This window comes from Lissotriton helveticus, chromosome 3_2 (assembly GCF_964261635.1).
Source record: "Lissotriton helveticus chromosome 3_2, aLisHel1.1, whole genome shotgun sequence".
Lineage (NCBI taxonomy): Eukaryota > Metazoa > Chordata > Amphibia > Caudata > Salamandridae > Lissotriton > Lissotriton helveticus.
This window is the reverse complement of record NC_136062.1, coordinates 447134115-447160416: the sequence shown is the minus strand read 5'-3', so window position 1 is coordinate 447160416 and position 26302 is coordinate 447134115. Positions and strand designations below refer to the sequence as shown.

Sequence of the window (26302 nt, the reverse complement as noted above, 5' to 3'; positions counted from 1 at the left end):
CCGCTCGAGTAGATGTTCTACTCGAGCTGCATCCTCCTCCTTGCGAACAGTCGCATCCATCCGTGATCGCCCTCATTGGAAAATCTCTGGTCTGGAGTAAGATTTTCCACACTCGCCAACTTACCATTGGCAATCGCAAGCGAAGAAAAAACTCCGCAGAGTGGAGCTTTTCTGGAACTCTATGCGCTGCGCGGAGTGGGAAAAACACCGCGTGCGGAGTGAATTCCACGCCCAGGCCTATTTTTGCTTGCAGTTGACTAAAACGTAGTTCTGAGAAACTGTGATTTAGGAAATGGGGACATCAGAATTCTAATTTTTTTTATTTTGCTGCCGCAGTAAGCAGTTTAATTGTGCTTTTCCTCATTCATTGTTTCAGAAGTTGAGTCCTCTCTGCGCTCTCTTGCTCCCCTCAAATGTCAATCTTCTTCTTTGCAGGTCGCAGTTAGTGGGACAAGATGGCGAAAGGCTGCATGAAAGTGACGAAATACTTCCTCTTCCTGTTCAACCTCCTGTTCTTTGTAAGTAGCTGTTTCACTCTTGTGATCCGTGTAACTGATCATGGGGGCGGGCGGGGGATTGCAGCGGGCCTTTCCATGACGTAGAGCATACTGTGGAGATCTGAGGCTTTTAACTCTGAAATGATGCTTTTCACGGAAATGTGATAACTCTGTAAGCAGTGGATCCACTGAGGGTGCCAAGAGGGGGATTGTGTGCCAAGGATGCGTGTGACCTGGCTTCTGTCTTACAGATATGACGCAACAGGAGGAAACACAAGATTTTAGGGCCTTGACTATCCCTGCACACAGTGGTGTGATGGCCGTTCAGCCACCTCTTCTACATTTAAGTTTATAGTGCCCGTGGGTCTTTAGCCTGTGCCCTCTGCTGACTGGGCAAGCACAGCGCGCCAGTGTCTAGTGTGCTGAATCATATGTACGTAATCCTGGTGCTGGAAAATAGTGGAACGGTGAAGTGTGTCTGCACTTTTCTATCAATATCAGTGTAAAGTATCCTTGTTGCGTAGAGCGTCAGCGCAGCACCAGCGCATAGTGTCCAAGCAGCACCCGTGTAAGTGTACCGCTGCACCCGTGCCTGATGTCCTAGCGGCACCTGTGCATGATGTCCCAGCAGCAGCCGTGTATAGTGTCCTGGCAGCACCTACGTAACGCCGCCCTGAAGCACCCATGCATAATGTCCCAGCAGCACCCATGCATAATGTCCCAGCAGCACCCATGCATAATGTCCCAGCAGTACCCATGCATAATGTCCCAGCAGTACCCATGCATAATGTCCCAGCAGTACCCATGCATAATGTCGTAGCAGCACCTGTGTATAGTGCCCTGGAATCACCTATGCAATGCCTTCCACAGGCAAACATGTCTAGTGTCCCAGCAGCACCTATGCATAATGTCCCAGTAGCACCTGTGTATAGTGCCCTGGAAGCATCTATGTAACGCTGCCCAGCAGTACCCATGCATAATGTCCCAGCAGCACCCATGCATAATGTCCCAGCAGCACCCATGCATAATGTCCCAGCAGCACCCATGCCTAATGTCCCAGCAGCACCCATGCCTAATGTCCCAGCAGCACCCATGCATAATGTCCCAGCAGCACCTGTGTATAGTGCCCTGGAAGCACCTATGCAACGCTTCCCAGTAGCAACCATGCATAATGTCCCAGCAGCACCCGTGCATACTGCCCTGCCAGCAGCACCCATAAGTGTACTGCTGCACCTGTGCCTGATGTCCAAGCAGCAGCTGTGTATAGTGTCCTGGCAGCACCTATGTAACGCCGCCCAGCAGCAACCATGCATAATGTCCCAGCAGCAACCATGCATAATGTCCCAGCAGTACCCATGCATAATGTCCCAGCAGCACCCATGCATAATGTCCCAGCAGTACTCATGCATAATGTCCCAGCAGTACCCATGCATAATGTCGTAGCAGCACCTGTGTATAGTGCCCTGGAATCACCTATGCAACCCCTTCCACAGGCAAACATGTCTAGTGTCCCAGCAGCACCTATGCATAATGTCCCAGTAGCACCTGTGTATAGTGCCCTGGAAGCACCTATGCAACGCTTCCCAGTAGCAACCATGCATAATGTCCCAGCAGCACCCGTGCATACTGCCCTGCCAGCAGCACCCATAAGTGTACTGCTGCACCCGTGCCTGATGTCCAAGCAGCAGCCGTGTATAGTGTCCTGGCAGCACCTATGTAACGCCGCCCAGCAGCACCCATGCATAATGTCCCAGCAGCACCCATGCATAATGTCCCAGCAGCACCCATGCATAATGTCCCAGCAGCACCCATGCATAATGTCCCAGCAGCACTCATGCATAATGTCCCAGCAGTACCCATGCATAATGTCGTAGCAGCACCTGTGTATAGTGCCCTGGAATCACCTATGCAACGCCTTCCACAGGCAAACATGTCTAGTGTCCCAGCAGCACCTATGCATAATGTTCCAGTAGCACCTGTGTATAGTGCCCTGGTAGCACCTATGCAACGCTTCCCAGTAGCAACCATGCATAATGTCCCAGCAGCACCCGTGCATACTGCCCTGCCAGCAGCACCCATAAGTGTACTGCTGCACCCGTGCCTGATGTCCCAGGAGAAGCTGTGTATATTGTCCTGCAGCACCTATGCAACACTTTCCAGCAGCACCCATGTATAGTGTCCCAGCAGCACCCGTGCATAGAGTTCCAGCAGCACCTGTGTACACTGTCTAGGTAGAACCTACGCAACTCTTCCCAGTAGCCTCTGTGCATTGTGTACCAGCAGCGCCCAGGTATAATTTCCCAGCAGCTGCCATGTATAATGTGGTGGCAGCAAATGTGTAACGCCGCCCAGCAGTGCCCTTGTATAGTGCCCCGGTAGCATTTGTGCATAATGCCCCTGCAGCACCCGTGTATATTGTCGCAGCATTACCTGTGCATAATGTCGCAGTAGCACTTGTGTATAGTGACCTGGAAGCACCTGTGTAATGCTTCCCAGTAACCCGTTGTACATGATGTACTGGCAGCACCCATGTGAACCTCCTAGCAGCACCCGTGTATAAAGCTAAAGCCCCAGTAGCACCCGGGTATAAAGTCACAGTAGCACCTGTGCATAATGTCTCCGCAGCACCCGTGTATACAATCATAGTGGCACCATGGTGTAGTGTTCCGGAAGCAGGTATGTAATGCTTCCCAGTATCCCCTGTGCTTTGTGTACCGGCAGCACAGGCTCCCAGCAGCACCCGTGAACATTACCCATGCATAGTGTCCTCAGGGGTGACGTCACGCACTGCTGCAGCCCCAGGTTGATCTCTTCAGCCCGGCACATTGCGGATTGTAGGATCCGAGGCCTTGCACTTTGCTGAGATTACAGGCTGCATCTGTGCCCCTCAAGGCTGCCTGTGAGAATGCTGTGATAAGTCCCCGCCTAGGGAGGGCGGAGTTCACTCAACAGGTAAATCATTACACCTGGACCCAGATGCAGCTTTGTTAATTTACTCATTAATGCTGTTTATCTCGATTCTGGAGCTGGGGATCCAGGTTCGAGTCTCGGCGTCGGCGCAATATCCTGTGATTCTGGGCGTACCACTTAATCTCCCCGTGCCCATGGACAGCATCTGGATGCCCTCATGGGTGATAAGCAGCGCTGTATAAGTCTGCAAATTAATCAAAGAAAAGGATTCCCTTGAGAGTATAACAGAATTCAGCTAGAACATAGTCTGAAACATCACAATTAAAAAAATCAATTCTACTACGAACACACTTATATAAAGTACAAATCATTTATTATGCAACAATAATTAAAAACAGTTAATTACACTACTAGACATTTTCTAGTTCCTAGGTAATTGGTTAAAATACAAAGCAAATTACACAATCAATTATGACCTGCACAATTGAACAGACGGACAAAAACTGTAAAACATAAAAATTGTGAAATACAATTTGTACATTCCTGGCTCCCCAATTCTAGCACCTATGTTTTATCACTACAATTTTTGGATATAAACGATGGAAGTGGAGACTTGAATTGTACTGGACATAGGGCGTCAACACGTTTCGGTGGTTTAGGACTGATTGTTTCCACCTTTTTCAAGACCTTTCTTGTAGTCTGTCGTGACTCGGGGTCTGATGTATCACCCCTTGGGTTGGTATGGCGATTGCTCGGTATCTGCGTTTAATGTTCCTATTCAGAGTTAGTCCAGAGTATAGGTACTGTCAATTGGAAACCCTGTAATTATTTGTCGAGGTAATGGGGGATGGAGTGCTGGGATGTTTGTTGATATCGTTTTGTAAGTTTCAGCATAAAAGGAATTGTCGCCCTGCATTAGCAGAGGCTTGCCTAGTATGTCACCGCTGTATGGTTCATGGACCGGAATGAATCGATAATAATGGGCTGTGACCTATGATACAGGAAAATCGGGTAATCTCTCCTGGATAGCGCTGAATATGCAAATAGGATGCCAAAACTGCTTCCAGGTCCTCAAGCCTCCGGTATGTAATTGGTCCCGCGTAGGCTGGGGTTCGGTACTTTATATAAGTGTGTTCGTAGTAGAATTGAAGTTTTTTTAATTGTGATGTTTCAGACTATGTTCTAGCTAAATTCTGTTATACTCTCAAGGGAATCCTTTTCTTTGATTGGTTAGATAACCTCAATTCCCTTGAGTTCCTTAAGGGGTACCTCTCACTTTCATATCTAAGTATGCAAATTACCTACCTTTAACAGTTGTTGACATTTAAAGTGCATACACAGGAAATGACGTATTGCATGATGCATCATAGGCAGCAAAGAGTTACTATAAGCAACGTAATGTCATAGAACTGTGCAAAATAAACATGTCTCAATACAAGGTTTTGCAATCGAACATCATGATTGTCACTCCCAGCAGCATATTATATAACAGCATAATACAAGCTTAAATGTGCAAATCTTAGCAAGCTTGGAGTGAGGTAAGAATCAATATTTCAAATAAATATGTAAATATTAAAAATGGCACATATTTTAAATGCCTATTCATAAAATACTCCTCATATTGTCCTAATGGGTTGCAACACCTAATTTATGTGATTCAATTTTCTCTTAATTATTTAAGACATGTAAGTCCATAGTGGATGATCTACCTGGAAATCTAACTATGCAACCCCAATTTATACATTTTGATAGGAGTACCAAAAATGAATATCTCATGCAAGCTGCCTTAATGATGTTCTAAATAGTTTTGCCAGAGTTTATTCTGTATGTTCTTATGATATAGCCCAAGTGGGCATTTATTGTTTTCGTGCCAACATGCAATAATTATATAGATCAGTCTTGTATGTATCAGCAATTTATATAACAAATATTTAAAAATGTTATGTATGTGCAAAAACAGTGCATCCCTGCTAATCCCATAATATTGTGCAACTAGAGCATCTATAGCAAGTGCTATCTGATGCTGATGTTAAAACTCCCTGAGAAAGTGTGAATATAAAAATAATAATCTCTAAATTACATACATCTAATTACGAAATCACCACAACCAGATTCTGTCAGTTACCATCTTTCTATTCAATATGAGCCCATATTGCTTTTAACCCCTTCCGTGCTCATGACGAGCTCAGCTCGTCATGAGGCACGGTGCTCGTGTGCTCATGACGAGTTCAGCTCGTCATTACCACACCCATTTGCATTGTCCTCCAGCACAGGAGGAGACTCTGCAAAGCAGCCAAGAGGCTAAGACATTTTGTGAACATGTTAGAGGACATAATGTTCCTAATGTACAAAACAGGAACCCAAGATTATAAACAGGTATGGAAATCTTCACTAGAATTGAGCCCCGATGGATGTTTAGTATCAAGTTCAATTATATATCTAGTCTCGAGGAGACGGAGCTTTGCTTCTCGATTGCTGCCCCGCTTCATGGGAAAAACAGTATCAATTACATAGTATTGAAGGAGGTTGGGGTTGCTGTTGTGGGACTGCTCAAAGTGCCTGGCTACTGGATAGGGCTGGTCCTTTCCTGTGATTGCTCTTACGTGCTGGAGTATCCGTTTGTGGGCTGGCAGTTTTGTACTGCCGGTGTACCTGAGCCCACACGGACACTCCAGCGCATAAATAGCAAAATCCGTTCTTCATGTTAGTCTTTAATTGATAAGGATGGGTTCTGTATGGAAAGGACTGATATACTGGGATTTGTTGCTGCCAAATTTACAGGCCTTGCAACTCGGACATTTCCTGAACCCCTTAATTTGAGCCACCCATGTCCCCTGAGTAACTTCTTCAGGGCTGTTGCGCACCAAGCTGTGACCCATCGACTGTGATTTTCTGAAAGTGAGTGCAGGTTTATGTGACATATATGATTTGGTTAAAAACATAACAATTTTACAATTAAACGGTTACTAGAAGGGTAAAAAGAGCAGCAATGTATATACTATATTGAGGTTTTTTTCAATAGTAGCAATAACTGGTTGGCATACAAATCAGGGGTGCCAGTGCATGCAGTATGTATATTGATCAGGGCTGCCAGAGGTACCAGGGAGTATGCTACTTCTGCCTGAAATGGGTTTACTCCTGGTGAGTCTAGGGTGGCCCTGCTACCGGCTGGCATAGGTGCACAGCTTCTGAGGCTGCCAGCCCTGGGCACCATGCCCTCTGCTAAGGATGCCAGGCGTTACTGGGCAGCGCCAGATACTTCTGGCTGCCAGGACTCACTGGCACTAAGACTAGCATGGAGTGGTAGCCACTTATTTGGAATTATTATACGTCATTTGAATGGGTTTACGTCATCGGCGTTCATTATTCTGGGCCGTATTGTCATGTTTTGAGAGACGGAGGCTGGGATGGCTCAGTGAGAAGTTCTTATATTTATTGCAGTTGCAAATCTCCAATTCTTTCACGGCTGGTTCCATTCAGGAGATAAGCAGTTTTCTGCACATGGGCTGGCAGATTATGCAGTGGGCACCGCCTGCATGCCAGGACGACCCTCCCTGTGCAGCCGCAGACCCCTCCACCCGCCCTCAGGGACGCGCAGTGCGGGAAGAGAATCGCGGAAGACGTGGAAAGTACTTTCCCACATTGAGGGCAGAGAGGAGGCGATCTCAGGGGAACTTTCATGGAAAAGTGAATTCCCCGCATTCCTGTCTGGAGTCTGCCTCTGGAGCAGCAGAAGCCAGCTGTGCACAAGGGCAGCTGAGGCGCATCTGTGTGCCAGGGAGCGCGCATCCCTGAGCGGAGGTGCACATGGGCACACTGCGGGCACGCGCATGGATGAGGACAGGGCCACCAGATAAAGAGAAGCAAAGACCTGGACAGCCCAGACATAGAAGTAGGACTAACACCCGACTTCTATGCCTGGCCTGTCCCAGTTCATCCGCACCCTTGTAGGTGTGTGTCTATTTATTTACAAGCACGCATTAACGATTACTGACCTTAACGATGCCTGCACATCCACCCTGAGCCCACCTGCCCGCCCCCCCTCTGTCTCCCATCTGCTGGGGGCAGGCAGCCGACCGCCTGTGGTGCACGAAAGGAACAGATACATATATTCAGACTTTAGAGGGGCCCAGTAGAAAATACATTATTATTCTGCTTTGCGGGATGACTTGACCTTAGTCCCTAAAATTACATTTTTGAAAAGCGTCGGACACCTGGACTGTCCTCTGAAAACCGGGGCTGTCCGGAGAAATCCGGGCGGTCTGGCCACACTAGCTGAAAAGCACCTCTGCTTGCAAGGGGCAGTCTGACAAGCAGGACACCCCCACTGGCATAACAAAGGTCCGCACAGTGTCAAGGGGAGAAGAGGGGGGCTCCAGGGGTCCCCTCAGAACAGAACTTTGGCCTGAGAGCTCCTGAGTGAGATTCTTTGCCCCTTGCACAGGGATGTGCACCAGCGTAGTCTGTCAAACCCCACATCCCTGTGCACGGGGCAGTCTATCCAACACATCCCTGTGCACGGGGCAGTCTATCCAACACATCCCTGTGCACGGGGAAGTCTATCCAACACATCCCTGTGCACGGGGCAGTCTATTAAACACATCCCTGTGCACGGGGCAGTCTATCCAACACATCCCTGTGCACGGGGCAGTCTATCCAACACATCCCTGTGCACGGGGCAGTCTATCCAACACATCCCTGTGCACGGGGCAGTCTATCCAACACATCCCTGTGCACGGGGCAGTCTATCCAACACATCCCTGTGCACGGGGCAGTCTATCCAACACATCCCTGTGCACGGGGCAGTCTATCCAACACATCCCTGTGCACGGGGCAGTCTATCAAACACATCCCTGTGCACGGGGCAGCCTATCAAACAACAAATCCGTCACAATCAAACCGACATCCCTGTGCACGGGGCAGTCTATCAAACCGCACATCCCTGTGCATGGGGCAGTCTATCAAACCGTACATCCGTGTGCACATGGCAGTTTATCACACAACAAATTCGTGTGCAAGGTGTAGTCCCTCCGTGTAGTCTATCAAACAAAACATGTTTAACCACAAAACCTCAAGGGAGACCTGAAGAAGGGAACCAGAGGCACTGGATACTAGGAGTAGGCAGCCTCCAAAGATTTCTGTTTAACACAAAAGAGCCGCTTCTTGTATGATGACATAAGTGCTAAGGTGTAACAGTGTTACTTTGTGAGTGCAGGCATCTCACAAAAAGTGAAGGACTGGTCTCACACACCACTTGGTGTCATGCTTCATCACTGACCAGTCCTCGCCCTCTAAAACCTTGGTTTGATAGAGGGCGGGCATACACCTGGAGACAGGGATGCACTTCTAAAGCTAAGTGGGGGGCCTTACAAAAAGTGAGGTTAAAAGGCCATTACAGATGTCATACTTATTTTAATGTAACTGGCATCTGTATGGTGTTTAAAATAAATGGTCGGTGTGTTGGGGATTCTATTGTCCCCCCACCGTGCTATAAGTGGTCAACATGTCTGTACATGTATATGTCCTGATGAATGCCACGGACCCCTAGGGGCCTGCTGGCCCCTAGGGGTCCGTGGCATTCATCAGGACATATACTGCAATAACAGGCTACGCCTTACGGTGCTCAGCTGGTGAGGGTTCCACTAGGTGGGGTGAACACTTTCACACGCCACCGTGTGTGCTGCTACAGTTTAATGCCCTAACTACTAGCCCCATAGGAGAGTAAGGAGGGGAGACCCCTTTGGTCAAGCATGTGAATGGGGAGCGCTCCAGCCTCTGCACCAACAGCCGATCTCCTTGCTCCCTCGCTGGTAACTTTAGCCGAACACACGGTGGCGTGTGAAAGTACTTGTACACGGGGCAGTCTTTCAAATCGCACATCCCTGTGCACGGGGCAGTCTGTCAAACCATACATCTCTGTGCAAGGGGCTGTGTATGTAAATGTAAATGTAGTTGAGCTTATATAGCGCACAGCTACCCGCAGTGGGTTTCCCGGTGCTTGCTTAGGGAACCCGTCCTGGTATTCCCCTGTGAGATATCAGGGTATCCACAAGGTGAAAGTCAGGCATCCCGCCGCGAGGGGCCGTTGTGGAGATTAAGCAAGCTATTGCCCAGAGTCGCAGAGTGTGAACCCGTGAGTCGAGGAGGCACCGGGGCGAGAATTATCGAGCCCGTGGAATTTTTAGCCCAAGACCCGCCGAGGCGGGGAATTGAACCCTGGTCCAGGACCGATCTCAGCTTCCGGGTCTGCTGCCTCTAACCCCTGAGCCACACTTCTCCACACTTATCAAACCACACATCCCTGTGCACGGGGCAGCCTGTCATACCGCACAACCCTGCGCAGAGGCCAAAGAGATTCACGGCTTTGCGCATGTAGAGATGAGCATCACAGCGGTGGGCTCGCCTCTGTGATGGTGCAGTTGAGTAGCGCATCTGGGTGCAAGGTGCAGTTATAGAGCACATTCATGCACATACTCTGTGAGGAGCTTGCCTACAAGTTCTCTTTGTGAGGAGCCTGCCTCCCGGCTCTCTTTGCGAGGACCCTGCCTCCCGGCTCTCTTTGCGAGGACCCTGCCTCCCGGCTCTCTTTGCGAGGACCCTGCCTCCCGGCTCTCTTTGCGAGGACCCTGCCTCCCGGCTCTCTTTGCGAAGAGCCTGCCTCCCGGCTCTCTTTGCGAGGAGCCTGCCTCCCGGCTCTCTTTGCGAGGAGCCTGCCTCCCGGCTCTCTTTGCGAGGAGCCTGCCTCCCGGCTCTCTTTGCGAGGACCCTGCCTCCCGGCTCTCTTTGCGAGGACCCTGCCTCCCGGCTCTCTTTGCGAGGACCCTGCCTCCCGGCTCTCTTTGCGAGGACCCTGCCTCCCGGCTCTCTTTGCGAGAAGCCTGCCTCCCGGCTCTCTTTGCGAAGAGCCTGCCTCCCGGCTCTCTTTGCGAGGAGCCTGCCTCCCGGCTCTCTTTGCGAGGAGCCTGCCTCCCGGCTCTCTTTGCGAGGAGCCTGCCTCCCGGCTCTCTTTGCGAGGAGCCTGCCTCCCGGCTCTCTTTGCGAGGAGCCTGCCTCCCGGCTCTCTTTGCGAGGAGCCTGCCTCCCGGCTCTCTTTGCGAGGAGCCTGCCTCCCGGCTCTCTTTGCGAGGAGCCTGCCTCCCGGCTCTCTTTGCGAGGAGCCTGCCTCCCGGCTCTCTTTGCGAGGAGCCTGCCTCCCAGCTCTCTTTGCGAGGAGCCTGCCTCTTGCTTCTCTCTGACGTTCCTGGCTCTGGTTCGCCTCGCAATCAGCCGGACTCGGCTGCCTGAATACATTGTCAAGGCGCTGTTTGATCCCAGACTCTGCTGTCCTGTCCAGCGCCATCTGGCAGGTCTAGTTCATCTGTAAAGCAGATGGTTTACAGATGGATCCTCTCTCCAGAGAAGGGTTCCTCCTGCAGTATCCTCCTGCTCAGCCTAGCAGAGTCTGGTGTCCCCGGATAAAACCCTGATCCGTGGTGAAGCCTTTGGCCAGAGCCATTCTCTGCCTGCCCACTCGGGGTCGCTGCTGCGTGTGCTTGGTGTCGCTCATTCAATGACTTCTGCCAGTGCAGTTCCTTTCTTGACCACAAGGGGTCTCTGCTACATGAGCTTTGTCGGCCTCCCACAGATCATCACGAGTGCTATTCTCTTCCTCACCACTGGAGTCGCTACTGTGTGAGATTTACCTCACTACAGGGTGTGCTCGGCCATCTCAGTGAGACCATCAGTCAGATCAAATAAATGAACCAATGACAGACCCAAGTTACAAAGCACTCTAAACACATGCAATCCTCTAGTGGCTGCCAACGTCATGTGTGTCATGTTCTGTTCGTTCAGTTATATGGATCTCCAATGTTGTCATTCTCTGCCTGGCCACAAGGTGTCGTTCTGCACCAAACTTTGAGTACAAGGTAAGTGTTGACCACACAAGACTCAATCTGCAGCCACCATTGTTAAGGAGCCAGCCAAGAGTGGCTGACGGTGCACTTCTATAGGGCATTTTATCAGAATGTCTAGGGCCTGCTCAGCATGCCACTGCCTGCAAAGCCAGGCATCCCCATATCAATCATCTAAACATCTGGACATTGCATGTTTTAATGGTATTCCCCAATCCATTAAATCGGGCTCCCGCTAGTTCTTCTCCTCCACCCTCCCCTCCATCCCCCCATTTGTATTGTCAGCTGGACCCCAGCTTACTATCCATGAATATGGACCTTCTTCATGGCTCTCTGAATGATGGGGTGGTCCCCAGCAGTGGAAACATGCGATGGTCCTTCATCTTAAAAAAAAAAAAAAAGCTAATTTAGACCCCACTAATTTGTCCAATTTCTACCCTATTTCTTTGCTAAAAGTTTGGAGAAGCATGTTAATGGCCAGCTATCTCTTTTGTGGAAGCCCAGAACTTCCTTCATTCTGCTCAGTCCGGCTATAGGTCCGGCTACTCGACGGAATCCACCCTTCTGGGCGTAATTAAGCTGTTAAGGCAGCGCTAGGATGAGAATCGGCAGCACTCATCCTATTAGATCTCAGCGCTGCCTTTGACAAAGTGTCGCATCCCATCCTGTTGGATGGGCTGATGGCACGCAGTCTTCATGGTGTGGCCCTGGAGTGCTTCTGTTCCTTTCTAAGGACCGATCCTATCAGATGTTTTCCTCATCCACTAGGTCTAGTTCCCAAGCCCTTTCGTTTGGAGTGTCGCAGTGCTCGGTGCGGAGTCGGAGATTATTTAACATTTATATCCGCCCGTTAGCATGTATGGTAGAAAGCTACGGGCTGTCTCTCTTTTCCTCTGCTGATGACACCTAGATTATCTTCTTTGTCATCTGCTCAGGGGCATGGGCCTTCTGACCTAAGCTTGGGCTTGAGTAATATTTCCATTTACGATGCATAATAACCTACTCAAACTCAACAGGGATAAAACAGAGGTCCCAATTGTGGACAAGAAGCACGTTCTTAAGGGAACACGTCACTGACCTGTCGCTTTGTGTGTTCCACCTGCACCTTCAGACCAGCTTAAGTACCTGGGCTTCACTGTGGATGAATCATAATCTATGAAATACAAGTGGCTAAGGTGACGGCCACCTGCTTTGCGGTACTTAAATGGCTAAAAAGATCCTCTCGCTGATCCCCTTTTCTGCACAAAAGGCAGTGATTCAAGCTCTCATTATGTGTAGACTGGATTATGGTAATGCGTAATACCTGGGAGAAGATAATCCACTATCCACCAATTGCAGCTTGTGCAGAATACTGCGGCTAGGCATCTTGATTGGTTACCCACATTCGCCTCCGTTTCATACCTTCTCCGTGAGCTGCACTGGCTTACTGTCTCAAACTGCATTAAGTTTAAAGCTCTATGCTACATGTTCAAGGCAAATGCCAGTGTTGGTCCTAAATACATTTTGGATTTGGTTCATTCATATCACCCATCCCGTCTTCTGGGATCCTCGCAACAGACACAGTTTAGTGTACCAAGATTTTGTCTGTCTTTTATGAAAGACCGTTCTTTCGCCTATCCTGGCCCTCAACTTTGGAACTCCTTCCAGTTTCATTGCGTGTCTCTCACTGCCTTTTGCAGGGGCTTAAAGACCTGGCTCTTCTAACCCACGCAGCTCTCTGCATCTCTCCTGTCTGCCATGCACTGGGAAACCCCATGGAGTAGCTGTGTGCTCTATGATTTAGGAATGATAAACCCTGCCTGCGAAGCCAGGTATCACGTACCCCTGCCTGCGAAGTAGGGCTTCATCGTACCCCTGCCTGTGAAGCCGGGCTTTGCCATATGGCTGCATTCATACAGCTGCCTGCGAAGCTGGGGTTTGCCGTGCAGCTGCCTGCGAAGCTGGGCTTTGCCGTACAGCTGCCTGCGAAGCTGGGCTTTGCCGTACAGCTACCTGCGAAGCTGGGCTTTGCCGTACAGCTGCCTGCGAAGCTGGGCTTTGCCGTACAGCTGCCTGCGAAGCTGGGCTTTGCCGTACAGCTGCCTGCGAAGCTGGGCTTTGCCGTACAGCTGCCTGCGAAGCCGGGCTTTGCCGTACAGCTGCCTGCGAAGCCGGGCTTTGCCGTACAGCTGCCTGCGAAGCCGGGCTTTGCCGTACAGCTGCCTGCGAAGCCGGGCTTTGCCGTACAGCTGCCTGCGTAGCCGGGCTTTGCCGTACAGCTACCTGCGAAGCCGGGCTTTGCCGTACAGCTGCCTGCGTAGCCGGGCTTTGCCATACGGCTGCCTGCGTAGCCGGGCTTTGCCATACGGCTGCCTGCGTAGCCGGGCTTTGCCATACGGCTGCCTGCGTAGCCGGGCTTTGCCATACGGCTGCCTGCAAAGCCAAATTTCGCCGTATGGCTGCCTGCGAAGCCGGGCTTGACCGTACGGCTGCCTGCGAAGCCGGGCTTGACCGTACGGCTGCCTGCGAAGCCGGGCTTGACCGTACGGCTGCCTGCGAAGCCGGGCTTGACCGTACGGCTGCCTGCGAAGCCGGGCTTGACCGTACAGCTGCCTGCGAAGCCGGGCTTCGCCGTATGGCTGCCTGCAAAGCCGGGCTTCGCCGTACGGCTGCCTGCAAAGCCGGGCTTCGCCGTACAGCTGCCTGCGAAGCCGTGCTTCGCCGTATGGCTGCCTGCGAAGCCGTGCTTCGCCATATGGCTGCCTGCAAAGCCGGGCTTCACCGTACAGCTGCCTGTGAAGCGAGGCTTCACCATACGGCTGCCTGTGAAGCCAGGCGTCTCAATATGACTAACTCCAAAGCCATGCATTGGGGAGGAGGTGTAGGGGGACACATGGTGCTCAGAATTTAGGATACCAGGAAAAAACCTATTTCCAAGGTGTTCCGGTCGGAAGGTTTCACTGACCCCTCCCCACCCTTCCCCCCCCCCCCCCCCCCCCCCACTCCTCCAGCACCCGGAGTAGCGCCTGTCCCCCAACCAAAGCACGTAGAGACAAAACCCTCCCTCCCCCCAACCAAAGCACATGGAGAAGAGAGACATTCAGAAAGGTGAAGAGACATGAACAAGCCTTGCGGAGTGAAGAGACAGAGAGACGCTTCTGTTATTTAAAAGCCAGGCAGGGCCTTGGCAGGCGCTCTGTGCTGCAGGGACCAGTTCGTCCGGTTTCCACTCAGGATATGAGATGTGTAAATGCTGATGGAGGAAGGCCATCGGGGCAAACACAAGGATCCTTTCTGCTCCACTCCCTCGACCTTAACTGTTACCCAGCTTGCATGCCAGTGGGTGTTGTCTGTTGCATGTCTTGTCAGACTCTCAGTAAATTTACGAAGTTTAGAAAAAGACAAAGACAGAAGCTTGCATTACAAGTTGAAAATGCTGATTTTGGGCGTGGAGTTAAAGTGGTGACTGTTGCTGGAGCCAGGGCGATGCCAGCTGAACTGTCCCACCTCCCAACTCTTGGCAGCTAGAACCGAATAACGTGGCTTGGTGATGCCCGCATGGCATTATAAAATCTGCTTCCTGCATTAATGCAGAACAGCACCATGAATCCAGTTTGCTGCTGGTGTGCAGTTCAGGTCCACTTTTTATGTTTTATATAGCGCAAACTAGACCAGAGATTAAGACATAGATGCATCAAGGTAAAATCCGCTCGCAAAGGGGCAGATTCTGAGAATCTGCCCCTTTGCGACCGGTATTTTTGCATTTGGGATGCATCATCCCAAATGCAAAAATCGCAAATTAAGAAATCGCAAAATTGTGATTATTTGCATTTAAGGAATCTCAAATTGAAATTCCTTAAATGCAATGCATTAAAGTTTAAAAATAGCGATTTCGCTAATAGGGATCGCAAATTACCATGCAGTTGAACTACATGGTAATTTGCAAAAACGTTGAAAAATGCACTAAAATGCATTTATCAAAGTTTCATGTTGCGCACACACATGCCCTAAGGGCATGCGTGTGCGCAACATATGTGCGCAACATATGTGCTCAGCTCAATTTCCGGGGTGCTACAGGGTAATTTGCACAAACTTTGAAAAATGCACTAAAATGCATTTTTCAAAGTTTCATGTTGCGCACACACATGCCCTAAGGGCATGTGTGTGCGCAACATATGTGCACAGCTCAATTTCCGGGGTGCTACAGGGTGTCCTCTGGACACCCCTGCACCCTTGAAATCGCATTCTCAATTTGCGGATCGCAAATTGAGAATGTCTTCCCATTCATTCCTATGGGCCTCTAGGCCCATAGGGATGAATGGGGACGTATTCCTTAATTGCGACTCGCAATTTGCGAGTCGCAATTAAGGAATTTTAAGAAATCGTTTTTTTTTTTTTAGTGATTTCTTCATGCATTGCATTTTGCTATTCCTTAATAGCGAATCGTTATTTTTCGCTATTAAGGAATAGCAAAATGGGTTCTTGGTGCATCTGGGGGTAAGTGATTTGACCAGAATCACAGGAAGTTGAGTGTCGTGCCGAGACTCGAAGCCGGTTCCCCATGTGCGTAGTTGACCGCTCTAACCGTAAGGCTACATCCTCTCCCCTAAATCTAAATAGCCACCGGTTAAACTAAGTCACACTGAGCCTGAGTACCACGAAAGATAAATGTCTATACGGGATTTACATTGTGCAAACCTTACTGCACTGCAAATGTGAGGGTAAAGGGGAGGGAGATCAGGAGAGGATGCAGGTAGGAGAAAGGAGCTAGCAGCTGGAGTCCATCCCCGCGGATTACGTGTGCATCACGTGACCCTTGAACAGGTAGTTTTACAGTTCCTTCCCAAGGATCTGCTGGAGTAAAGAGGGCCAGTTACAGGTGATGGGTGTCTCCATGGAAACAAAATCAACAGCCATGGTGATTAAGCAGGAACACTAACTGACACAGGGTTAAGCCTGCTACAAGAGCTTAAACACACAGAAGGTGATGGAAGGATGCTTGCAATAAGTCTAACCACTGCCAATCGCTCGGGTAGCAATCCATCTCCTCATTCATTAGCCTCCCCCCATACCTCCTCAGATTAAATGTACATGTAAATGTAAATGTAAATATCAAGGTATTTGTAGATCGCACTGCCACCAAGCGGTGTCCTGGCACTATTACTCATACCGCTGTGGAACCCTTCCTGGCTTTCCCTGTGAAGTATCCACTCCTGGGCACCCCCATGGTGAAACCAGGCATCCTAGCGCTGTTGGGGCCGGTGTGGAGGTTAAGCAAGCTATTGCCCAGAGTTGCAGCATGGGACCCATGATTAGAATAGGCACCGAGGCGAGAATTGTCAGGTCCGAGGAAATTGAGCCCTAGACCCGCCGAGGCGGGAATTGAACCCTGGTCCCGGGCCAGAGCTCTGCATCAGGGTCTGCCGCTCTAACCATTGAGCCACACTCCTCCATTATTAGTCCGAGCCCTATGCAAATCAGTCTTGCCACTCCTCCAATAGGAACAGTCCAGATTAAACTGCCAGGCCAGGTCCTCTCCGAACAGAACACAAGCTACCCGAGTCCACCTTTGCCCTAGTTGGGGCTCTTCAGTCGCGTGGAGCTTGGTTCCAGTGGCACAGTGAGCGCAGTACCCTCGTCTGGGCATACCCTGGCCACTTAGGGCGGTACATCAAACACACAAACGGTGATAGTATTTTGTGTGTTTGATAAACCCTGTGTGCACAGACACACCTCTGTTCTCTGGTAGCGCTCTGCCTCCGACTAATTTCATCCCACTAAACCAGTAACTGGAAGCCAAGATGACGACGCCGTAGGATGCTGAGGTCAAAGAGACTGAACACCGTCCGTCCCACTGGGGTTGGAGGTGGAGACTATGACACAGGAGGAGGCTGTAGTTAAGGAGATAATACACTGTCCTTTTCACTGGGGTTTTAAGTGAGGGAGGGGTGTTGGCCTAACGGCTAGGGCGGTCTACTTCGAATCTGGGGACCCCGGTTAGAGTCTCGGCAATGACGCTGAACATCCTGTGATTCTGGGCAAATCACTTAATCTCCCCGTGCCTAACAAAAATGAATGTGTCCTCATGTAACGCAACTGGTGCTATGTAAAGCGCTCTGATACCCGATACCGGGTCAAGTTTGCGCTATATAAAGCTCCGTTAAAAATAAAAAAGTAGAAATGAGGGCACCAAATGATACTGAGGTCAATGTGATGGTACAAAGCCCTTCTAATTGGGATTTTAAGTGGAGATGAAGGCACTGTAGTATGTTAGATAAATGAGACGGTGCAGTGTTCCTCTCACTGGGGTTTTAAAGGCAGCTGTAGACGCCGTGGAATGCTAGGGTCAATGAGATGGTACTGTGTACCTCTCATTGGGGGATTTCAGTTCATTAAAGCCTAGAAAGTAAAACAATCTGGTTGATTTGAGTTCTCATCAGTATCGTATAGGCCTTCCCTGCGGGGCAGGGGTGAGAAATCCCCCACTCCAACAAGGGATTGCATACAGGCAGACCTCCAGGGGGCCTACTGGTTTCCAGAGCTGAACCTCTATAGTGCCTACCAGATGCTGGACCAGTATCAGGCACAACTTTCTCCATCAGAGTGGAGCGGAGGATAACATAGTGTCTCACCTTCTGGATATCAGCAGCTCCTCAGTTATTCTGGAGTGCCAACATGCTTGGCAACTTTCCTCAAGTACCGAAAGTTTCTTTTCATTTAATCATTTGTGCGGTGCACTGATATGTAAAGGGTTCCTGATTATTGTTGGTTCCAGAAAAGACAAAAGTACCCCTACAGCCCTGGAGAGACTCAAATAACATCCAATGACAGCTACAGAACGACACGGATGCTAACTGGACAAGGCACACACACTCACTCCCCCTACAAGACGGCTAGGCTAAGTTTGAACTTCAGAGCAACCATGTAATGGTGGGTCAAGGACAGGCTACTATTGTCATTGCTGCATATGCAGGCATACCTGCCTGCGCCGTACTGCTGCTACATTCTAGATGTTGCCTATAGACCAGTTATCCCCATTGAGAAATACCAGGTAGAGGTAGTAAGATTATCTGTGTCCATACGCCTTGCCTCTCCGAAGGCCAGTCTGACCGATTGAACGGTTGCCTCTGAAAGGCTGTCCTTGCCAGACCTTCCTTCAGAAGAGGCGTGTCCTGGCCTCCAGACCCACTGCTGTCCACTGCCTGCCCAGGGCCTGCTTGTGTTTTGCACCAGATCCACTCAAAACAAGTAGGTGGCCTGTTTGGCTAAAAGTAAGTAGTCAAGCAGACCTCATTCCCATATTGGGTGCTGCAGTCAGTGGCTATTTTAAGGTGCTCTAGGCAGATTTGTGTAGTGAGATGTGACCTGACTGCACAGAAAACTGCTTCTCCTTAGACCTCTGTCTGAGGAGTCCTTGTGCTGATAAGTGTTCGCCTGGCACTAACAAGTGTTTCCAAATGACTGTAGTGCTGGCTGTATGTTCCAGGACTACTGACCCCCAGGAGAGCAGTACCAATCACCAGGGTTTCGGTTGTGTTGGCATCCACATATGTGCCCTCCAGTGAGCTCTTCCTGCGATGAGGGTTCAGACGGCGAGGCAGCTGAGGTGGCAAAGTTTGTATGGGTGAAGGCAAGTAGCACGTCTGTAAGTTAAATAACGAATGGGAAACAAACCCTCCATGCAACATATTCAGAGATGGGAAATGCTGAGTCTCTGACTCCGCTCTGGCTGGTGTCCAGCTCCTGCCCTGATCGTGATGACGCCATGAGACACTGGACTCTCTAAAGTGGCTACTAAACCACACCTTGAGTGGGTCTCGAGACCGGTGGGCCCCACCCTACCAGGCAGGCAGTTAAATGGGACAGGTCCCCATGTGAGGGACCCTCTCCGAGCCCGCCCTGCAATAGAGAGGCGATGGAACGGTCTTTGCTGAGCTTCTTGCCGGAGGCCTCAGACTCTTTGACGCAGCAGCAGCAGCGCTGACATCTTCCTTTTTGGGAGTCCAGCTGTTCATGAGAGTCTCAGTGCGTTGTGTGCCCTCCTGTACAAAAGGGCGCCTGGTGGAAGCCCAGTCAACCCATTGGGCACGCGCAAACTGTGTCCATTGAGGAGTATGTACCACGCCTCCTTCGTGAGGTGTGAAAGACTTCTAACTTCCTGAATCTTCTTTACTGTCTCTGACTCTTCCTAGCTGTCGCTGACTCTTCCTTGCTGTCGCTGACTCTTCCTAGCTGTCTCTGACTCTTCCTAGCTGTCTCTGACTCTTCCTAGCCGTCTCTGACCCTTCCTTGCCGTGTCTGACCCTTCCTTGCCATCTCTGACCCTTCCTTGCCATCTCTGACCCTTCCTTGCCATCTCTGACCCTTCCTTGCCATCTCTGACCCTTCCTTGCCGTCTCTGACTCTTCCTAGCTGTCTCTGACTCTTCCTAGCTGTCTCTGACTCTTCCTAGCTGTCTCTGACTCTTCCTTGCCGTCTCTGACTCTTCCTTGCCGTCTCTGACCCTTCCTTGCCGTCTCTGACCCTTCCTTGCCGTCTCTGACCCTTCCTTGCCGTCTCTGACCCTTCCTTGCCGTCTCTGACCCTTCCTTGCCGTCTCTGACCCTTCCTTGCCGTCTCTGACCCTTCCTTGCCGTCTCTGACCCTTCCTTGCCGTCTCTGACCCTTCCTTGCCGTCTCTGACCCTTCCTTGCCGTCTCTGACCCTTCCTTGCCGTCTCTGACCCTTCCTTGCCGTCTCTGACCCTTCCTTGCCGTCTCTGACTCTTCCTTGCTGTCTCTGACCCTTCCTTGCTGTCTCTGACCCTTCCTTGCTGTCTCTGACCCTTCCTTGCCGTCTCTGACTCTTCCTTGCCGTCTCTGACCCTTCCTTGCCGTCTCTGACCCTTCCTTGCCGTCTCTGACCCTTCCTTGCCGTCTCTGACCCTTCCTTGCCGTCTCTGACCCTTCCTTGCCGTCTCTGACCCTTCCTAGCTGTCGCTGACTCTTCCTAGCTGTCGCTGACTCTTCCTAGCTGTCGCTGACTCTTCCTAGCTGTCGCTGACTCTTCCTAGCTGTCGCTGACTCTTCCTAGCTGTCGCTGACTCTTCCTAGCTGTCGCTGACTCTTCCTAGCTGTCGCTGACTCTTCCTAGCTGTCGCTGACTCTTCCTAGCTGTCGCTGACTCTTCCTAGCTGTCGCTGACTCTTCCTAGCTGTCGCGGACTCTTCCTTGCCGTCTCTGACCCTTCCTTGCCGCCTATGACCCTTCCTTGCCGCCTATGACCCTTCCTTGCCGCCTATGACCCTTCCTTGCCGTCTCTGACCCTTCCTTGCCGTCTCTGACCCTTCCTTGCCGTCTCTGACCCTTCCTTGCCGTCTCTGACCCTTCCTTGCCGTCTCTGACCCTTCCTTGCCGTCTCTGACCCTTCCTTGCCATCTCTGACCCTTCCTTGCCGTCTCTGACCCTTCCTTGCCGTCTCTGACCCTTCCTTGCCGTCTCTGACCCTTCCTTGCTGTCTCTGACCCTTCCTTGCTGTCTCTGACCCTTCCTAGCTGTCTCTGACCCTTCCTAGCTGTCTCTGACCCTTCCTAGCTGTCTCTGACTCTTCCTAGCTGTTACCTAGCTGTCTCGGACTCTTCCGTGCTGTCTCGGACTCTTCCTAGCTGTTTCCTAGCTGTCTCGGACTCTTCCTAGCTGTCTCGGACTCTTCCGTGCTGTCTCGGACTCTTCCTAGCTGTCTCGGACTCTTCCTAGCTGTCTCGGACTCTTCCGTGCTGTCTCGGACTCTTCCGTGCTGTCTCGGACTCTTCCTAGCTGTCTCGGACTCTTCCTAGCTGTCTCGGACTCTTCCGTGCTGTCTCGGACTCTTCCGTCTCTTTCGTGTTGTCTCGGACTCTTCCTTGCTGTGTCGGCACCCTCCCCAACACCAGTGAGCAGAACCCCAGATCCATCAGTCAATGCTCCACTTCCTGATGGCCTTTTTGCCTGTGCGCCTGCATCTATAGTGTGGCCCGGGGCAGAGGCAAGGTGTTTCCCTCAGTTGCATAGCTTCCCATCCCCATGCAAATCAGGTAACACTCTCCTAAGAACGTACTAGCGCTAAATGGGCACTGGCGCGGTCAAGATTTCAGAAAAAACCGCACAAGCGTCTGATCCCTTCTGTGCTGCAACGTCCTGAAGCACACTCCCATTGCACCACCTGGGCACTGGCTCTAATGTGGCTCATGCTGAGGGAGTGTAGTAGACAGCCCTTTCCAAAGAGCCGTAAAGGGATTTGTGTGGCAACGCTTGTGCTTTCAAGCAGTATGTGGAAAGCAGGAGATAAAACCAAACCTTAAAGTCTGCTCTTCAGCCGTAGCAGTGGGAGGATACAAGTCAGCCAATCAAAAGTAACCATGGGCGTAGTTTGCATAGTAGCACTACGCGTAGCTACACGAACTGCATAGTGCACTGTGCAAAATGCTGTTCGCACTGATTGCACAGTGCCGGATGCTTGTCCGCACTGTGCAATCAGTGCAAACTGCATCTTGCACAGTGCAAGCAGGCGTTTTCTGCCGCTCTAGTAGATTTCTACTTGAGCGGCAGCTTTCTCAACGCGGACTGGTAGTTTCTCATCGCGAGTGGTAGCGAGCATACGTGATCACTGGCAATGAGAAACCAGACCTCCCCGCATTGAGAATCTCGACAGGAGGTATATTTTCCACGCTCGCGATCGGCAACTTGATGTTGCTTATCGCGAACGAGGAAAAATTCTCGTCGGGATGTCATTTTGCTTGCTCGCGGTCGCCAACTTGAAGTTGAGGAACGCAAGCAAGCAAAAAATGCCCGCTCCACTATGCTACGCGTGTTTGCACTGTGCTGCGTGCAATTTGCGTAGTGCGAAGTAGTGCAAACTTCACAAACTACACGAATGTAGCATAGTGCTTTGCCCAGGCTTAATCAAAAGGATTATAAAGAGGCTATGCTCCAGAAAAGGGACTAGAACAAGAGCAGGAAGAGATGCCATCCAATAAGAAGCAAGCAAAAAAGATTGACAATAAAGCGAACCATTTGTAAGCGATGGGCGAGTATTACGCACCCGTATGGCTCAAGAATGGGTGATTTCACTCTCCAGTTTCTCTTTGTTGCTCGTGGCATGCAAGGAGAATCGTCTTCTCATGGTGGGGCCGCTTTAGGCGAACTCCATCAGCACCTGGGGCTACCGTATCCAGGCCGGTGATGCCACAAGATGAGACGGGAGCTTCAAGGTGCCACATCTAGATGGTGCAATATTACCATCACCTTTTTGTTAGTGGATCGGGAGTGCTTCAGAGATAAAATGCTACCCTTACTAGTGCGCCAGCATCCCTTCCCATATTTTTTTTTTTGTCATGGACTCTCTAGTTTTCATTCTTTTAACTCATTTCAAAGGCTGTTTGAATTTTCCACCTGGCAGGGTTAGTGCCGTGTAGACAGAGCAAAACAGGCGGCAGATTCGTGCTGTACTAATGGCCTTAATGAAGATGAGCTGATGTTATCATTTTAGTATTATTTAGATTCTGGCAGAATTCTTTCCTAAAACATTTTTCACAAAAGCATTAAAAAAAAGTAAGCTTCTACTAACTGCTTATCAATTAATCAATCAATCAGTGAATTGTAAGCGCACTACTCACCTGTGAGGGTCTCAAGGCACTTTGTTGCATAGATCACAAACAAAAAGGAAAAACAAGTCTTCAAGTAAAAAACAATACATAAAATGAGGCACTTTAATTGTTAGCATTCTTCGTAAATCATGCTACTATAATTCACTGTCGAATTAAGTGCATCGTGGCTTGAACTATACAGAAGTCCTACTGATGAAGTCGCGTATGAAAAATCTCAGAAAATCAGGGCTCGAGTCGGGGTACCACAAGGGTGGAAGGCGTCCCCCCACTTATTTTACTGGGGGGACACCGTCCCCCTGCCAAACAGCTGGACTTCACTCTTTTGCTTCTCTGGTACGAGGGTGTAAGCAGATGGACTAGATCAGACGGTCCTGTCCAGGACTGGCTTATTCCTGAAGCTGTCACTGGTCACTCACAAGTAGTTTCTTATTCACGAGCTTCAGCTGTCATTAGTGACTGATTGGTTAAAAAAAACAATAGGGTTTGGGCCCAGGGCTGTAAGTGGGATGAAAAAACTAGAGGGTCTCTCAAAGGGGCGTGGCCAACGTAATTAAGGGGCATGATTTAAAAACACGTGCGCTAAAAGTCTGTGCTTAGCATAGTGTGCCGCCCGACTTGTATTTTGCTGTTTGTCATTGCATCCAGATATATAATACAACAAGTAACATCATACCTACAACAAATCAGAACTATTGGCTTTGTCAATGGTTGTTAGTTGCGTAAGATAAATAAGCAGCAACTATGGCTTTTATATAATATTGAACAAGCTGCCACTACAAGACCTGGTGACGCCACGACAATGTTGCTGCTCCCAAGTTTCAAAAAGAGAAGGGACATCCAGAGAGAAAATGACTTTCTCTTTAAAGGATTTCCCTTCTCCTACAACGCACACCTGGTCTGACACCATGCCGTAACTTCTCTACTATTGAGAAGTGTGAGCACGCGCACATCAATGTGCCTGCTGTCACTGCAGTCTGGAAGAAAACGGACCGCCTCTGCCAGGGCTCAAAACATAGCCCGATAGAGACCCATTTCGAGGCCTCCTTGAAAAAACTGCCGGTGCTCAGCACCTGTGAGACCCAACCCACTTAAAGCCCTGCCTTGGCCCAATATAATTCTCAAGAGGCCACCGCAGCTTTACCACCCACTAACTGACAGCGCACCCAAAGACCTGTGCCAACACTACCTGTTAAACCCTGTTCGCTTACATATGTGACAATTTGGAATATTGCGGGTCACACGAAGTTGTATCATGCATCTGGCCACTCGGGTATTCTTTTAAAAAATTTTTTTTATTTAAGTGTGCTTAAACATTGTTAAAAACTTTGCTGATGTGTTGTGTTAAATAAAAGGCATATGGCGCCACCATATGGTGGACTGTGATATTTGTGTTGATGTTAACAAATACCTGCTGGTGCTGAGCGTTAGAAAACACCAGCACAAATTAGGCACTAGATGCATTTAAGTTTCCATGCTCTCCTCAATCCTACTAGAGTACATTTGTTTTAGAGAACAACCGTAGCCTTTGTGGCAAACATACCCTAACTTTTAAGTAAGATAACTGGGTAGGTTAATGTAGTAGCTGCAGAGATGCGTTCTCCATGCTCAGAGCCCAGGTATACCAATGAGCTTTTCACCCTCCAAAGGATCACAAAATGGCCTCTGTTCTTTGGGGCAATATTAGCAGCTGCTATTCACAGTACAGCAAGAGTCAATACTACCTTTATCGCAATATATGTGGTTGTAATAAGGTTTTATTTCAACATTAAGATTTGTATTTGCAGAATTATTTTAGTTATGAACAGGATCTGCTTGTTCTCTATTAATACATTTGTTTTCTTTTTTAGATCCTAGGAGCGGTCATCCTCGGCTTCGGAATATGGATTTTGGTGGATAAAACCAGCTTTATTGCTGTTTTGCGTAAGTTGAACGGTGCTTTTGGCCACTCTGTTTAGAAGAAAAAAAGCTGTTTTCTGATTGTGGATTGTTCTCCACACTACTTGTAAAATCCCCCCAGCCAGTTCTTCCTCCTGTTCACCTTCCTACCTCTTCCTCTCAGCTCTTGTTCTCTAGTTTTCACTTGTATTCACTGCTGCTATCCTTCCACTACTTGTATATATTTTTTCTTTTGAGTTTTTGTCTTGTGTTTTAGCCTTTCTCTCACTTTCCAGACATCCCCCACCTACTGTCTTCCATGGCTACTAAGCAAATTCCATGCAAACCCGTCTCATGTAAATAGGTTCAAGTGTCTGTGGTTGCAGCTTCTAAGGTTTTTTTTTTTAAGCTTGGGGTGCAGTGTTCTACAGACCAACATCCGAGAAATTACGATGTATTTGAAATTAATAATGGGTCTACCATTGGGTTTGTTTTTAGCATGCATGATTTGTGGTCTATTGTTACTTATTCTTCCCAGTTATGCTCCCACTGTTAGAATATTCATTTGTTTTGTCACCCCGGTCAAACTGGCATATAGGGCAATCGCGCTGTGCCCCTGGCCTGCTCGAACAGATCTGGTTGTAGGCCTGGATTTTAGCAGCTGTGGTCTGTTTTTACCATTGATTTGCCCTGATATTACCTTTTGTTTTTTTGCTATATACTGCACTAATTGACGCTGCTTTTATTTTAGTGCTTGGACCCATTTGTGGTCTCAGTCAGACCCTGTTTGTCACCAGTGTTGCAGCATCTACTTTGGAATATGAACCCTTTTGTTCTTACGCCACCGCTATTATCTAGGGTCTGACAAATGTCGCTCCCTACTTCTTTAATTACGGACAAAAATAAGAAGTAGAGCGGATTTGTTAGTTTTCCCTCCTCCCCAGTGCAACTTATTTTCTTCTTTCCCAGTATCTATTAGAACATGAAAACGTTAATGCCCCCTTTGATTGTGAAGTTAACATACCAGCTTTTCCTGTGCACTAAGGAACCGTGATTATTAGTACAGTGCCTAATTTGAGCCAGTTGGTTCCGCTGCTTGGCACTCAATTTTTACCACCAGCACTTATGACAGTCTGCCACATGGTGGTGCTGTCTATCTAATTTAGCGATGAGCACAACAATAGTTGTTTATTAATTCAATATATATTAAAATGACTTGTATCTGCCACCCAAGCTATGCTTTTAGCTTTGAGGGCCTAGAATAGTCTGAATTGTCAAACTTGTAACAGTGTGATTGATGGCTAGTGGGTTTTATTTGCAGCGCTGACAGGAGCAGTGGGTGGTAAAAGCTGCAGTGATCTTCTGACGAGGTCCCTGGCACTTATTTTTTATACAATTTAAACACTTTACTAGTGCATTATCCAGGAAATGGATGTTGGGTGCAGTGAGGGGTGTAACTTCCAGGTTTTTGGAAGTGTGTGCAGCGGGTCTTGTGGACGGGCGATATTGTCACTCTAATCTTTACC

General features: G+C 49.4%; 1 protein-coding gene across 2 annotated transcripts in view; it reads left to right on the top strand.

The window, feature by feature from the left end:
• CD82 (CD82 molecule) overlaps window positions 1-26302 on the top strand; it is a 221013-nt gene that overhangs the window by 147446 nt on the left and 47265 nt on the right. For both annotated transcript variants that reach the window (XM_078684355.1, XM_078684356.1), the window contains exons 2-3: window positions 436-518; window positions 24749-24821. In XM_078684355.1, the coding sequence (XP_078540481.1) occupies window positions 456-518; window positions 24749-24821 (136 nt within the window). In that variant the 5' untranslated portion in view covers window positions 436-455. The remainder of the gene's footprint in view (window positions 1-435; window positions 519-24748; window positions 24822-26302) is intronic.